Consider the following 12,970-nt stretch of genomic DNA (forward strand, 5'->3'; position numbering starts at 1 on the left):
CTCGGCCTCCTGTCCCGGCCCCCGGGGACCCGCCCGGCCGCCCCGCTCCCCTCGGCTGTCTCCCCCACGTCGCCCTCCTGTCCCGGCCCCCGAGGACCCTCCCGGCGGCCCCCGAGGACTCCCCGGGTGCCCGCGGGCCCCGCCCCGGGCCCGGCCCTCCCTCTCCAGGGTCGTGGCGGCAGGGAGGAGGGGCCGCCCGGCGGCCCCGGCGTGCGTGGCAGGCTCGCCCGACTCGGCCTCCCTTCCCGGGAGGCGGGGTCGGCGCCGCGGCGGCGGCGGCGGCAGCGGCGGCGGGGCCCCCTCCTCCTTCCTCCCAGGGTCCGGCCTCCTGCCTCGCCCGCCCGCCCGCTCTCGCGCTCTCTCTCTCTCTCTGCCCCTCCGACGCCAGCAGCGCCCGCGTGCAGCTCTCCCAGCCCCGGGGGAGCCCGAGCAAGTTTCCCGGGCCGCGCGCCCCGCTCGCTCGCGTCCCAGCCCGCGGCCTCAGCCGCCGCCGCGCCCGCCATGCCCTCGGCCAAACAAAGGGGCTCTAAGGGCGGCCACGGCGCCGCGAGCCCCTCGGAGAAGGGCGCCCACCCGTCGGGCGGCGCGGATGACGTGGCGAAGAAGCCGCCGCCGCCGCCGCCACAGCAGCCGCCGCCGCCGCAGCCGCACCAGCATCAGCATCAGCAGAACCAGGCGCACGGCAAAGGCGGCCACCGCGGTGGTGGCGGCGGCGGCAGGTCCTCCTCCGCGGCCGCCGCCTCGTCCTCGGCGTCCTGCTCGCGCAGGCTGGGCAAGGCGCTCAACTTTCTCTTCTACCTCGCCCTTGTGGCGGCGGCCGCCTTCTCGGGCTGGTGTGTCCACCACGTCCTGGACGAGGTCCAGCAGGTCCGGCTCAGCCACCAGGACTTCTCCCGGCAGCGGGAGGAGCTGGGCCAGGGCTTGCAGGGAGTCGAGCAGAAGGTAGGTACCCTCGGCCGCCTCGAACCCCCACCACCCGGAGCGCCCCCGGGACCCAGAGCCGGGCCCCTCTCCTGCCTCGGCCCAGTCCTCCCCTCTTCCCCGCAAGCCCCTCCGAGTCGCGTAGGCGCCGGCCCGACCTGGCTCTCGAGGGTTCACTCCTCCCCCGTCCCCTCTCGTTCCGAGCCAGACCCCAGACCCTCTTTGTTAATGGCTGCGGAGGAATTGGCTCCGAGGGGATGGACCTCTGCAAGGATGGTTGGGCCAGGGGGAGGGTGGGCCAAGGACATCTCACAGGACATTAGCGGTGACCTGTAAGGAAGCCGGCAGGCCCTCGGGAGCCCGTTGTTTTTGGATTAGGAACCGTTGAATGGGCAGTTGTGTGAAGCTTGGAAGGCAGCAGGCGCATCCCTGGAAGCTTCTGGCAAGGCCGCACCTCCGCTCTCCCAGTGGGGGACATATGAGCCAGTTTTTAATAGTTCCTGGAGCTTGAGAAAGGAAAAACTAGTATTCTTACTCATTTGCGAACTTCCATCTAAATATATGAGGCCCCTTGGGACCCATGTGGTTATTTGAAGTAGCACACTTCAGCTTTAGAGGGAAAGAAACGCTGGAAAATACCAGGTCGTACTGGTGAATACACCTCCATACAGGTACATTTGTACCGTGTTTAGACAGCTTTGGTATCATTTAATCCTCATAGCAGCCCTGGGAAGGAAGTGGGACTGGTGGTTTTGACTCCATTTTCCAGACTAGAAAATTGAGGTTTACAGAGATGAATTGAATCTCTGTAATGAATTGACAAAGACCTCCAGCTAGCAAGTGGCAGAGTGATAACGTTTAGGTCATTGCCCCTTCCATTCTTCCTGAACTGCCCAGTTAGGAGTCCACAGGAGCCTAGATGAGGCATGGATGGTCCCTGCTCTGGTTTGTCCAGACCAATCTTTGTTTGCCTCCTCCGGCCTCCACTAATTTCATTGCTCAATGAAAGTTGCATGACCCAGACAAAAAATCCCGCCACTTTGGAGCCAGGAACTACTGCCTCCTTTTCCCAGCATGCTGCCTGTCCTGCCGAGTTTTCTCTGTACTTTTGTTGAGTATGCAGGACTAGGAATTTCTTCCGAAGACTGGCAGATCAACTGGAATGAGTCAGCCTGCTAAATGATGCAGGCCAAGGGAGGTGACTTTTCTAAGGGAATTAAGTAGGCAGTGCTGCTTTGCCTTACCCTGGATGTCAGGTGACTCTTAAAAAATAGACATATTGCCACAGCATAATCACTAGCCTCTCTGTTTCCTCTCTTTCGTCCACCCACCTATCAATCATAATATTTATTGCAGCCTGATAGTCATGGCTCTGCGTAGGTAGGCCCTGTGGAGGCTCGAAGAATTAAAAGACAGGGCCTTTCCCATTGCAGAGAAGGTGTGAATCGTTTGTAAAGGAGCATACAAGTAGGTGTCAGTTGAGGGTAATTGCTGTGCAGGTTCAGGTTCAGGAGAGTGGAATTTGCCAAGTCCTGTGTGCCTGGTATGGACTTGATGGCAACGGCAGTGGTTCTTTGGTTTTGGTGTGCCTGGTGGCCAGAGTAACTGGTTGCTGTCAAGCTGATTCCGACTCATGTTGACCTCACGTGTCAGAGAACTGTGCTCTGTGGGGTTTTCAGCGGCAGATTTTTTTTCCTGGGAACTAAATCGCCAGGGCTTTCTCCCGAGGCACCTCTGGGCAAACTTCAACTTCCAACCTTTCAGTTGGCAGCTGAGCACGTTAACCATTTGCACCACCCAGGGCTAGGATAGTGCCAGTCTTATGGTTAGTAAGTGTGGAAAGAACACATAGGTGTGAAGACAATCTTGAGCATGAAAGGAAGTGGCTCCCTAGCCCACAGTAGAGTGACATTTAGGGAGTAGTGAGAGGAGGCTGGATACTGAATCCAGGTTGAAGAGTTTGGCCTTTATTCCTGGTGCTTCCTCCCTGTACCTCCCTTATTTGTCTTGTTGTCCTTATTCCTCAGCTACGTACAGGTTATACAGATTACTTTCCTCTTGGAGGTTGAGTTTTTTCATCAACACAATGAGGGGAGGGCTCAGGCCAATTTTTTTTTTTTTAATTTTTATTGTGCTTTAAGTGAAAGTTTACAAATCAAGTCAGTCTCTCACACGAAAACCCATATACACCTTGCTACACACTCCCATTTACTCTCCCCCTAATGAGAAAGCCCACTTTCTCCCTCCACTCTCTCTTTTCGTGTCCATTTCACCAGCTTTTAACCCCCTCCACCCTCTCATCTCCCCTCCAGGAAGGAGGTGCCAACATAGTCTGAAGTGTCCACCTGATCCAAGAAGCTCACTCCTCACCAGCATCCCTCTCCAGCCCACTGTCCAGTCCAATCCATGTCTGAAGAGTTGACTTCGGAAATGGTTCCTGTCCTGGGCCAACAGAAGGTCTGGGGGCCATGACCACTGGGGTCCTTTTAGTCTCAGTCAGACCATTAAGTCTGGCCTTATGAGAATTTGGGGTCTGCATCCCACCGCTCTCCTGCTCCCTCAGGGATTCTCTGTTGTGTTCCCTGTCAGGGCAGTCATCGGTTGTAGCCGGGCACCATCTAGTTCTTCTGGCCTCAGGATAATGTAGCCTCTGGTTCATGTGGCCCTTTCTGTCTCTTGGGCTCATAATTGCCTTGCGTCCTTGGTGTTCTTCATTCTCCTTTGATCCAGGTGGGTTGAGACCAACTGATGCATCTTAGATGGCTGCTTGCTAGCGTTTAAGACCCCAGACGCCACTCTTCAAAGTGGGATGCAGAACGTTTTCTTAATAGATTTTATTATGCCAATTGACTTAGATGTCCCCTGAAACCATGGTCCCCAGACTTCTGCTCCTGCTATGCTGGCCTTCGAAGCATTCAGTTTATTCAGGAAGCTTCTTTGCTTTTGGTTTAGTCCAATTGTGCTGACCTCCCCTGTATTGTGTGTTGTCTTTCCCTTCACCTAAAGTAGTTCTTACCTAGTATCTAATTAGTGAATGTCAGGCCAAATTTTTAAGAATCCTCGCGACTCTGAAATTATTGAATTTATGACCACCTTTTAAGAACTTTAGTAGTGGCATCAGGCTTGGATTTAATGGCCGATGCATATTGTGCGTTTATGTGCCAGGCTCTGTGCTAAGCATTTGAAAATTCATCATCTCTTTTGATCTTCACAACAACCTCAAGAGCTAAGTAGTAGTATTATCCCCCTTTTGCAGATGAAGAAACTGAGGCACAAGGAGGCTAAACAACTTTGCACGGTTACACAGCTAGTAAGTGGCAGGGCCAGGATTCAAACCCAGGCTGTCTAACTCCTAGGACCCTCTTAGCCACTCTGCTGTTCATTTTGTTGTCTTTCCCGTACCTACTAGCCTAGTACGTTAAAAACAAAACGCCATTGCCATTGAGTTGATTCTGACTCATAGCGACCCTATGCATAGGACAGAGTAGAACTGCTCATAGGGTTTCCAAGGAGCAGCTGGTGGATTCGAACTGCCAGTCTTTTAGTTAGTAGCCTGACCTCTTAACCACTTTGCCACCAGGGCTCCAGCAAAAAAAAGTGTATAGTAGGGGCTTAATAAATACTTATTCCATTGACTTGGAACTCAGAACATGCCCAGAACAAGGTTAGAATTTTCCACAACATGCGGCCACTTCAGAGGCTGTCTGCACTTTTGGGGTGGCCAGTACATGAGAAGTTATTTTGCATTGAGGGTCCAAGAGCAGTTGGTTTTCTGACAGCCTAAATTTTAATCTTTTATAACTCCATCTGAGATGAGGCAGTGGTTGGGGTTTGGTTATCAGCAAGGAAATGTGCTTTATAGTATTACTTTTAATAATTGGTATCCACCATGGGCCAGGCATTCTATGAAGTGCTTTATATAACCACTTTTTCAGTACTGCCCACCACCCTCTCAGGCAGGTACGTCTTATTAGCACCATTTCACAGATGGGGCAGCTGAGCCTGGAATGGTTATGTTACTCCTTCAAGATCACACGCACACACCATAAGTGATGGAGCTGGGATTGGAGTCAGGGCGGTCTGACTCTGAACCACTCTACTCTACTGCCGTATGGGTTGCCCACCTGGTCGCTCTTATTCTCCAGGTGCTCTCGGTATTGGAAAATGGCCCAGGTCTCCTGAATGGCTGTAGCACAGCCAATAGGCTGGCCTGGCCTTGCCTGGAAGATTCAGCACACACACAAGTGGGTCCAAGGCTTCAGAAAATGTTTGCAGGTCAGTTCTAGTCCCTCTGAAGAACCCGTGTTGCCTGGGAAGGCCCAAGGTGTAATGAACTAGGGACCCAGGTGGCATGAAGCAGTTGTGGGAGTGGGCTTGGGCCTGTTTGGGAGAGTTCAGTGAGACTCAGAGCTATTTGCGAAGGGTGAGTTCTCTGGCCCTGTTTCTTTATTTTCCCGTCTTGACTTTCTGGACAAGGAGGCAGACTTGGGGTTTAGGAAACCTCTCTTCTATGCACTCATGCATTTTGAACACACCTCTGTATGAGCAGATCCCATAGTGGCTAAGAGCTCAGGTTTTTAATGCCTAGCTCTATCACTTACCAGTTGTGTGACCTTAAACTCCCTAATCCTCAGTTTCCTTCTGTGTAAAATGGAAATCAATGGAAGCAACATACTTGATATTATTACAAGGATGTAACCCTAGTGGTGCTGTGGTTTAATGCTCGGCTGCTAACCGAAAGGTTGGCGGTTCGAACCCCCCAGCCACTCTGTGGGAGACAGATGCTGCAGTCTTGGAAACCCTATGGGGCAGTTCTACACTGTCCTGTAGGGTTGCTATGAATCGGCATCAACTCAATGGCAAAGGTTTTCGTTTTTTGGTTTTATTGAGATAATGCCTGTAAGGTATTTTATATAGTTTTGGTACACAGTAACTTCCCTATTGAAGTTGAATGTCAGCCATGGCCAACCTCCTCCCCGTCTCCTTCCCAGGCTCTGAGTTCCTTGCGGGCAGGGGGGATCCTGTCCCACTTGTTACATTATCTCAGGCATCGTGCCCAGCATCTGCCACGTAGTGGGTACCCCACATATGTTCAGTTAGCAGATGCATCCAAGGCATATTGATGAGAACGAGTTCTTTGCCCGTAAAAATGAACAACTTAATCATCAGCAGGGGACACTTTCTGTGATGTTTTTATACTGATGGAGGTTGGTTTGTTTGGTTTCATCCATAATTTCAGATACAGTCCCCTTCCTAACTGTAAAGAGTCAGCCCAGGTTAGGGGTAACAGTCAGAGGGCAGAGGGGAAATGGACCAGCTTGGTCTTCATCAGAGGCTTTACTCTTTTAAAGAATTCACTCCTCGATTCATTCCAAAAGTATTGGGTGAACACCTGTCCTGTTACAGGTACTGTGCTCATCAGCCCCTGCCGCCATTCTGAGTGCCGCCCTTACACAGGCAGGTACTGTGATTCAATCACCTAGTTCGGAGGTGGCCTTCACTCCAGCACCTGCTTAACGTATCCTTTATGATGCAGGTTGAATTTGGTTGGGCAGGGAAACTGTTTAATATTCTGGAGTCCGTGGGAACCTTACTCTATCTCAAAATCATAGACTGGTAGAGCTAGCAGAAACTTTAGAGACCTGTTTCATAGATGAGGAACCTGGGCTTGGGAAGGGGAAGTGACATGCTTGTGTTCACAGAGCTGATTATTGGTGGAGCTGGAACTAGAGCCCAGGTGTCCGGGTCACATTCCCACTGTGTTTTCAGTTTATCCCCCTATCTTTTGGCATTGGGCTGAGGATGGTGCTAGAAATCTACGGACTTCTGAGGTACTTCAGGGCAAAGACAATGATAATAAAGGTAATACCTCTTGCCATCAAGTTGATTCTGACTTATAGCGACCCTCTAAGACAGAGTAGAACTGCCCGTAATCTTTACGGAAGCAGACTGACTGCCACATCTTCCTCCTGTGGAGTGCCGGTGGGTTCTAACTGCCAACCTTTCATTTGGCAGCTGAGCACATAACCACTGCACCACCAAAAGCAAAAAGCCAAACCTGTTGCTGTTGAGTCAATTACAGCTCAGAGCAGCCCTATAGGACAGAGTAAAACTGTCCCATAGGGTTTCCAAGGAGCAGCTGGTAGATTCAAACTGCCGACCTTTTGCTTAGCAGCCAAGCTCTTTAACTACTGTGCTATCAGAGCTTCTTAATGTAGGTGATGGCTACCATCTATTGCGTATTTGCTTTGTGTTAGGCATGGTTTAAGCATTTTGCATATATTAACTCATTTACTACTTGCAGGGCAGTTCTGTAAGTCAGATACTATTTTTATTCCCATTCTGCAGAGGAGGTAACCAACCACAGATGAGCTGAATAACTTGTTCAAGATCACACAGCTGGGACGTATCAGAATTAGAATTTGAACCCAGGCAATTTGGTTCCAAGAGTCCTGGTGGTGCAAACCATTAAGCAGTTGGCTGCTAACTGAAAAGTTGGCGGTTCGAACCCACCCAGTGGCTCCACTGGAGAAAAACCTGGCTATCTGCTTCCATAAAGATTATAGCCAAGAAAACCCAATGGAGCAGTGTACTCTGTAACATGGGGTTGCTAGGAGTTGTAATCAACTCGATGGCATCTAACAACACCAGCAGTTTGGTTCCAGAGCCACTATTTTTATTAGCGTCCTAATGTGGAAAATTTTAAGCATAAACAAAAGAAAAGAGAACAGTGTAATGAATCCCTGGTTACCTGTCACTCAGTTTCAATAATTATCAATTTTTTTCCCCCTACTACCCTGCCCCCCTCCTTTTTTTTGCCTGGAGTGGTTGGGTTGGGTATGTTGAAATTAATCCCTGACACTTATTTCACCCAAAGTATTTTAGAATTTATTTCTAGTAGATAAGGGTTCTTTTCATTTCCTTTCCTCGTTTCTTTTAACAAAACACACTATTATCACACCAAGCAAAGTTAACAGTGTTTCCCTAATAGCATCTAATAAAACCAAAAAAACCAAACCTGTTGCGTTCAAGTAGTTCCGACTCATGGTGTCCCCATGCATTACAGAGTAGAACTGAGCTTCACAGAGGTTTTTCTTGGCTGGCCTTTCTTCTGCGGAGCAGCTAGGTGGGTTCAAACCACCAACCTTTAGGTTAGCAACTGATCGCAAACTGTAACCTAGTCCGTAATCAAATTTCCCTAATTCTCTCAAAAAAAGTCTTTTTTACAGTTAGTTTGAATTGGGATTTACATAAAGCCTGTGCGTTACTTATGATTGTTAAGCCTCTTAGATTTCTTTTAATCTGTGATAATTTCGCCTCTTCCCCGGTTTTAAAGTGCCATTTATTGTTGAAGATCCTGGTCATTTGTCCTGTAAATTTTTCCACGTTGGATTTGGCTGACTGCATCCTAGCCTTGTGTACGTGTTTCTCTATCTCATGTGTTTTCTGTAAACTGGTAGTTGATAGATTCAGGTTCTTTTTATTTTTCAAGAAAGTGTCAGAGGTAGCACTGTGTGCTTCCTTTGGCCCCCAGGTTTTAATCATCGTCCTACACAGCCTGTCAGTGTATGAAGTGGGCTGCCCCGGATAATTCCCAGGTCAGTGCTTGCTTAGGGTAGAATTTATTTAGAATAAATACATGGTGGAAAAGCAAGATCATAGTGTATTCACACAGTCAGAGAATGTTAAGAAATCGCCTGCTCCACTGCTCGCATTTTACTGGGGAGGACACTGGGGTACAGAGAGGACAGTGACTTCTTCAGGGCCGCACAGCTAGAAGTGTCGAGCAGAGACCAGAACCCTTGTCTTTTGCATCCCAGCCCAGTGTCCCCCATGTACCTCAGACTTTTTCCTACAAAGACTTGTAAGGCTCAGTTGCCAGAGCCAGAAACTCACCTAAAACTGGCTTAAAGAGAATATGTTGACTCAAAAAGTTCTCTCTTTAAGCCAGTTTAAGCCTGAAGGAGTCTATGCCTTCAGGTCTAGCAGTTTTCCAGAGATTCAGACTGTGTCCTCAGAACGTTATCTTTCCTTCTCTGAGTTCTTTGTATTGGTTTGATTCTCAGGCTGGTGTTCATTTGCTCGTTTGAGCAACTCTAGCTTTACCTCACCTATAGCTAGCAATCCCAGTGGAAAAGAGTTTTTCTTTCCCAGTAGTTTTAACAGGAGTCCTGGAATTGACCTCTTGGCCTGACTTAGGCTACATGCCCATCTCTGGGCTAATCACGGTGGCCCGGGGTGGGGCTGGAGCACAGAACATGTGGATTGGTCAGGCTTGGTTATGAAATCACTCATGGAATGCTTGGAGAGCAGGGCATCCTAGGGTTGGTCCCCCAAACCACATGGACTGTGTGGATGGATAGCTTTCCAAAGGAAAATTGTGGTGCCATTCTGGGAGAGGAGGCTAGGCAGGTACAACATAGCTGTATATCATAAAACTCATCAGCTCTTCTCAGCAATTAACATCTAGATTTTGGTTACAGGTACAGTCTCTGCAAGCCACATTCGGGACTTTTGAGTCTGTCTTGAGAAGCTCTCAACATAAGCAGGATCTCACAGAGAAAGCTGTGAAGCAAGGGGAGAGCGAGATCAACCGGATCAGCGAAGTTCTACAGAAACTCCAGAATGAGATTCTCAAAGATCTTTCAGACGGGATCCATGTGGTGAAGGACGCCCGAGAGCGGGACTTCACATCCCTTGAGAACACGGTGGAAGAGAGGCTGACAGAGCTCACCAAATCCATCAATGACAACATTGCCATCTTCACTGACGTCCAGAAGAGGAGCCAAAAGGAAATAAATGACGTGAAGGTGAAGGTTGCCTCTCTGGAAGAATCCGAGGAGTACAAGCAGGACTTGAAAGCCGTGAAAGAAGTTGTGAAGGAAATTCAAACCTCTGTGAAATCCAAAGAAAAGGACATTGAGGCCCTGAGAAGCACCCTCCAGACCATGGAGTCTGATGTGTACACAGAGGTCAAAGAGCTGGTGAACCTCAAACAGGAGCAGCAGAAGTTCAAGGAGGTGGCTGACATGGGGCATGCCACCTTGCAAACCCTCACGGAGAAAATTCTCCAGTCCGAGGAGTCCATTTCTCGCCTCCCTGGGGAGATCAGGAGACTTGAGGAAGAGCTACACCAACTGAAAGCCGATTTCAACAGGCCAGAAGAAGATGGCATGTTCAAAAATGCCGACGCCTTCGAAGCGCTCCAGAGAAAGAGTCAGGGATTGGACTCCAGGCTCCAAAATGTGGAAGATGGAGTCCAGTCCATGCAGTCGACTTCTGTGCAGCAGACAGAGAGCCTGGAATCCCTCCTGTCAAAGAGTGAGGAGTATGAGCAGCGCCTGAGCGCCCTGCAGGAGCGCGTGGAAGGCCTGGGCTCCTCCTCAGAGGCGGACAAGGATGGCATGGCCAGCACTGTGAGGAGCCTGGGGGAAGCGCAGCTCTCCCTCTATACCGATGTGGAAGAGCTGAAGAGAAGTGTGGGCGAGCTCCCCAGCACTGTGGAGGCACTCCAGAAGGTGCAAGAGCAAGTCCACTCGCTGCTCAGTCAGGACCAAGCCCAGGTGGCCCATCTGCCTCCTCAGGACTATCTGGACAAACTTTCTTCTCTAGACAACCTAAAATCCTCAGTAAGCCAAGTGGAATCGGACTTGAAAATGCTCAGGACTGCTGTGGACAGTTTGGTTGCGTACTCAGTCAAAATAGAAACCAACGAGAACAACCTGGAATCAGCCAAGGCTTTGTTGGATGACCTGAGAAATGATCTGGATAGGTTGTTTGTGAAAGTTGAAAAGATTCACGAAAAGGTCTAAATGAATCGTGTGCACAGGGTGTGGTTTTAAAAGTCCGACTTCTCATGACCAAAAAATGTTTTGTGTTCTCCCGCCGTCTCACACCACAGCCCCACCGCGCCCCCATTCCTTGTCCCCTCTTAAAGAGTGGTAGACACTACCTGGAACACCAGGGCATTGCATTTTTGTGCCCAGTTAACTTATTTACAATTATTACCACACGCCATTGGTTTCTTAAGTTTTCTGCTTCTGCTTTTGGTTGGTTTCCTGAAGGCCCAGCCCTTGTGAAGCAGTGGTGATTTTCAGAAGGGATGTCTCTAGTGTTAGAGAAAAAAGATAAGGCTTCAGCTCAAGGATTAACAGAAGCAGATTAACTCTAACCTCAAAGAATCCTGCTTGATGGCAGGGCCGAATAAAAAAAGGAGGAGAAGGGGAGGTCCTTTTATTTCTAATTGTTTTTAAGGAAAAATTAGTTTTATTTTTTTAATACTCCTAGCTGAGGTTTTCATGCGATAATAACTCACTTCTTGTCTTCCACTTTAAACTGGTTAAAACTCGTAAATGTCAGCTCTGAAATGGGAAGGGAAAAAGCCCCTCAGTTTTCAGTGTCAAAGAATCAGCTACTTGGCATTTAATTGGTCACCTCCCGTGGTGTGGGTGTCTTTTCCATTCGCCCTGTAGTCATGTCGAAGGTAACTATGCAAAGAATTCAGGCGGTTCGAATCCCTTGTGGTCTGTCTATGTCAGCTCCTTTGGCTGGGTCACCACAGGATGCATGGGTTTAGAATCCCAGCAAGTGGAGTCCTTGGGGTCTTTCAAGAAATTATGTGCGCTGTCCACAAAGGAACTGGGTGTCTCCTTGGGGAACGGAGGTGGCATCTTTTTTAGAAATGATGTCCATGAAGAGGTTTGCTGTGGGAGCAGACCCCCATTTGTAAGTGGGGAAAGTGTGCACTGCATTTTGTAATTGTTTGCCGTACGCCTTTCCCTTGGAGCTGTCCTGTTCTATAATGGCTGTCTTGCCCTTCAAAAAAGAAGAAAAGAAAAGGAAAAAAAAAAAAAAAAAAAAAGCTGAAAAGAAAAAGGGAAAAAAAAAAAAGGTTGTTTAGTTTACTGTGAAATGAACTGTATGGCTTATTTACAGTATTTTTAATTCTTAATAAATACCTGAGCTTTGTTACGACTTTTCTAGAGTGACTGCTTTCTGAGAATTTGATATATTTTAGGTATGTTTTCAATTTTAAGACTGTTTTTTGTTTTTCGATTCTAAAACCAATATGGCCTTACTCTTAAGGCCTGGGAATATGCTTTGGATAGACAATTAAGCAAATTTTTAGGTCATTGCTGGTCTCCAGCTTTGTTAGCTAAAACAGTGGATCTCAACCCTTGCTTCCTGTTAGAATCATCTGGAGAACTTTTAAAAAAGAGCCTGGGTCCTGCCTGTATGGATTCAGATTCAGTTGGTGTCAAGAGGACTGGCCCTGGCATTTTAAAGTCTCCCTAACTAATTCTAGAAAAATCCCAGTGGTGTAGTGGTTAAGAGTTCAGCTGCTAACCAAGAGGTTGGCAGTTCGAATGTACGAGGCACTCCTTGGAAACAAGATGGGGCAGTTCTGCTCTGTCCTGTAGGGTTGCTATGAGTCAGAATTGACTCGATGACAGTGGAGTGACTTGATTTTTTTTGTTTTAACTGATTGTAATGTGCAGCCACGGTTGAGAGCCACGGCCTTAGACCATCTTAGTGACCGTGGGCCCTCATGCATACCTGGGCATGCTTCCTTTACTTTCCTAGGTTGCCTGTCACCTGTTAGTTTCCATTCGGCCCCAACTCATGGTGACCCCGTGCACAATGGGAAGAAATGCTGCCTGGTCCTGTGCTATCCCCATGATCATTGTGATTTATAGGGTTTTCATTGGCTAATTTTTGGAAGTAGATTGGCAGGCCTTTCTTCCTAGTCTGTCTTAGCATCTTAGCAACACACAGGCCTCGACAGAGGGGTGGTAACTGCGCATAAGATGTGTTGGCCAGGAATCAAACCCCGGTCTCCCACGTGAAAGGTAAGAATTCTACCACCTAACCATCACTGCCCACCGCCTACCACTCACTAAGAACAGTTGCTATTTGCTGAGCACTTGTGTGCTGAGCACTTTATAGGCTTTGCTTTTAGTCTTCCTGTACTCTGAGGTAGGTGATATCATTGCACATTTTACAGAGGGGAACCAGGCTGAGAAGCAGCCAGTGTCATGCCAGATCATTA

At 48.8% G+C, this 12,970-nt stretch overlaps 1 protein-coding gene across 1 annotated transcript; it reads left to right on the forward strand.

Annotated features, from left to right (window-relative positions):
• The first annotated feature begins 409 nt into the window (after positions 1–409).
• CKAP4 (cytoskeleton associated protein 4) lies at positions 410–11,895 on the forward strand. The gene is made up of 2 exons (XM_010601546.3): positions 410–942; positions 9,405–11,895. Exons 1-2 carry the CDS (start codon positions 502–504, stop codon positions 10,731–10,733), a joined length of 1,770 nt encoding a protein of 589 aa, XP_010599848.3. The 5' UTR covers positions 410–501; the 3' UTR covers positions 10,734–11,895.
• The last annotated feature ends 1,075 nt before the right edge of the window (positions 11,896–12,970 follow it).

The sequence above is a fragment of the Loxodonta africana genome, chromosome 4 (assembly GCF_030014295.1).
Source record: "Loxodonta africana isolate mLoxAfr1 chromosome 4, mLoxAfr1.hap2, whole genome shotgun sequence".
Classification (NCBI taxonomy): domain Eukaryota; kingdom Metazoa; phylum Chordata; class Mammalia; order Proboscidea; family Elephantidae; genus Loxodonta; species Loxodonta africana.

What these genes read in the sequence shown, in the direction of transcription:
- CKAP4 (XM_010601546.3), top strand. Translation starts at nt 502, where the DNA reads ATGCCCTCGGCCAAACAAAGGGGCTCTAAGGGCGGCCACGGCGCCGCG. An exon ending in TGCAGGGAGTCGAGCAGAAG is followed by an intron (nt 943 to 9,404) that starts GTAGGTACCCTC and finishes TTTTGGTTACAG; the next exon opens with GTACAGTCTCTGCAAGCCAC.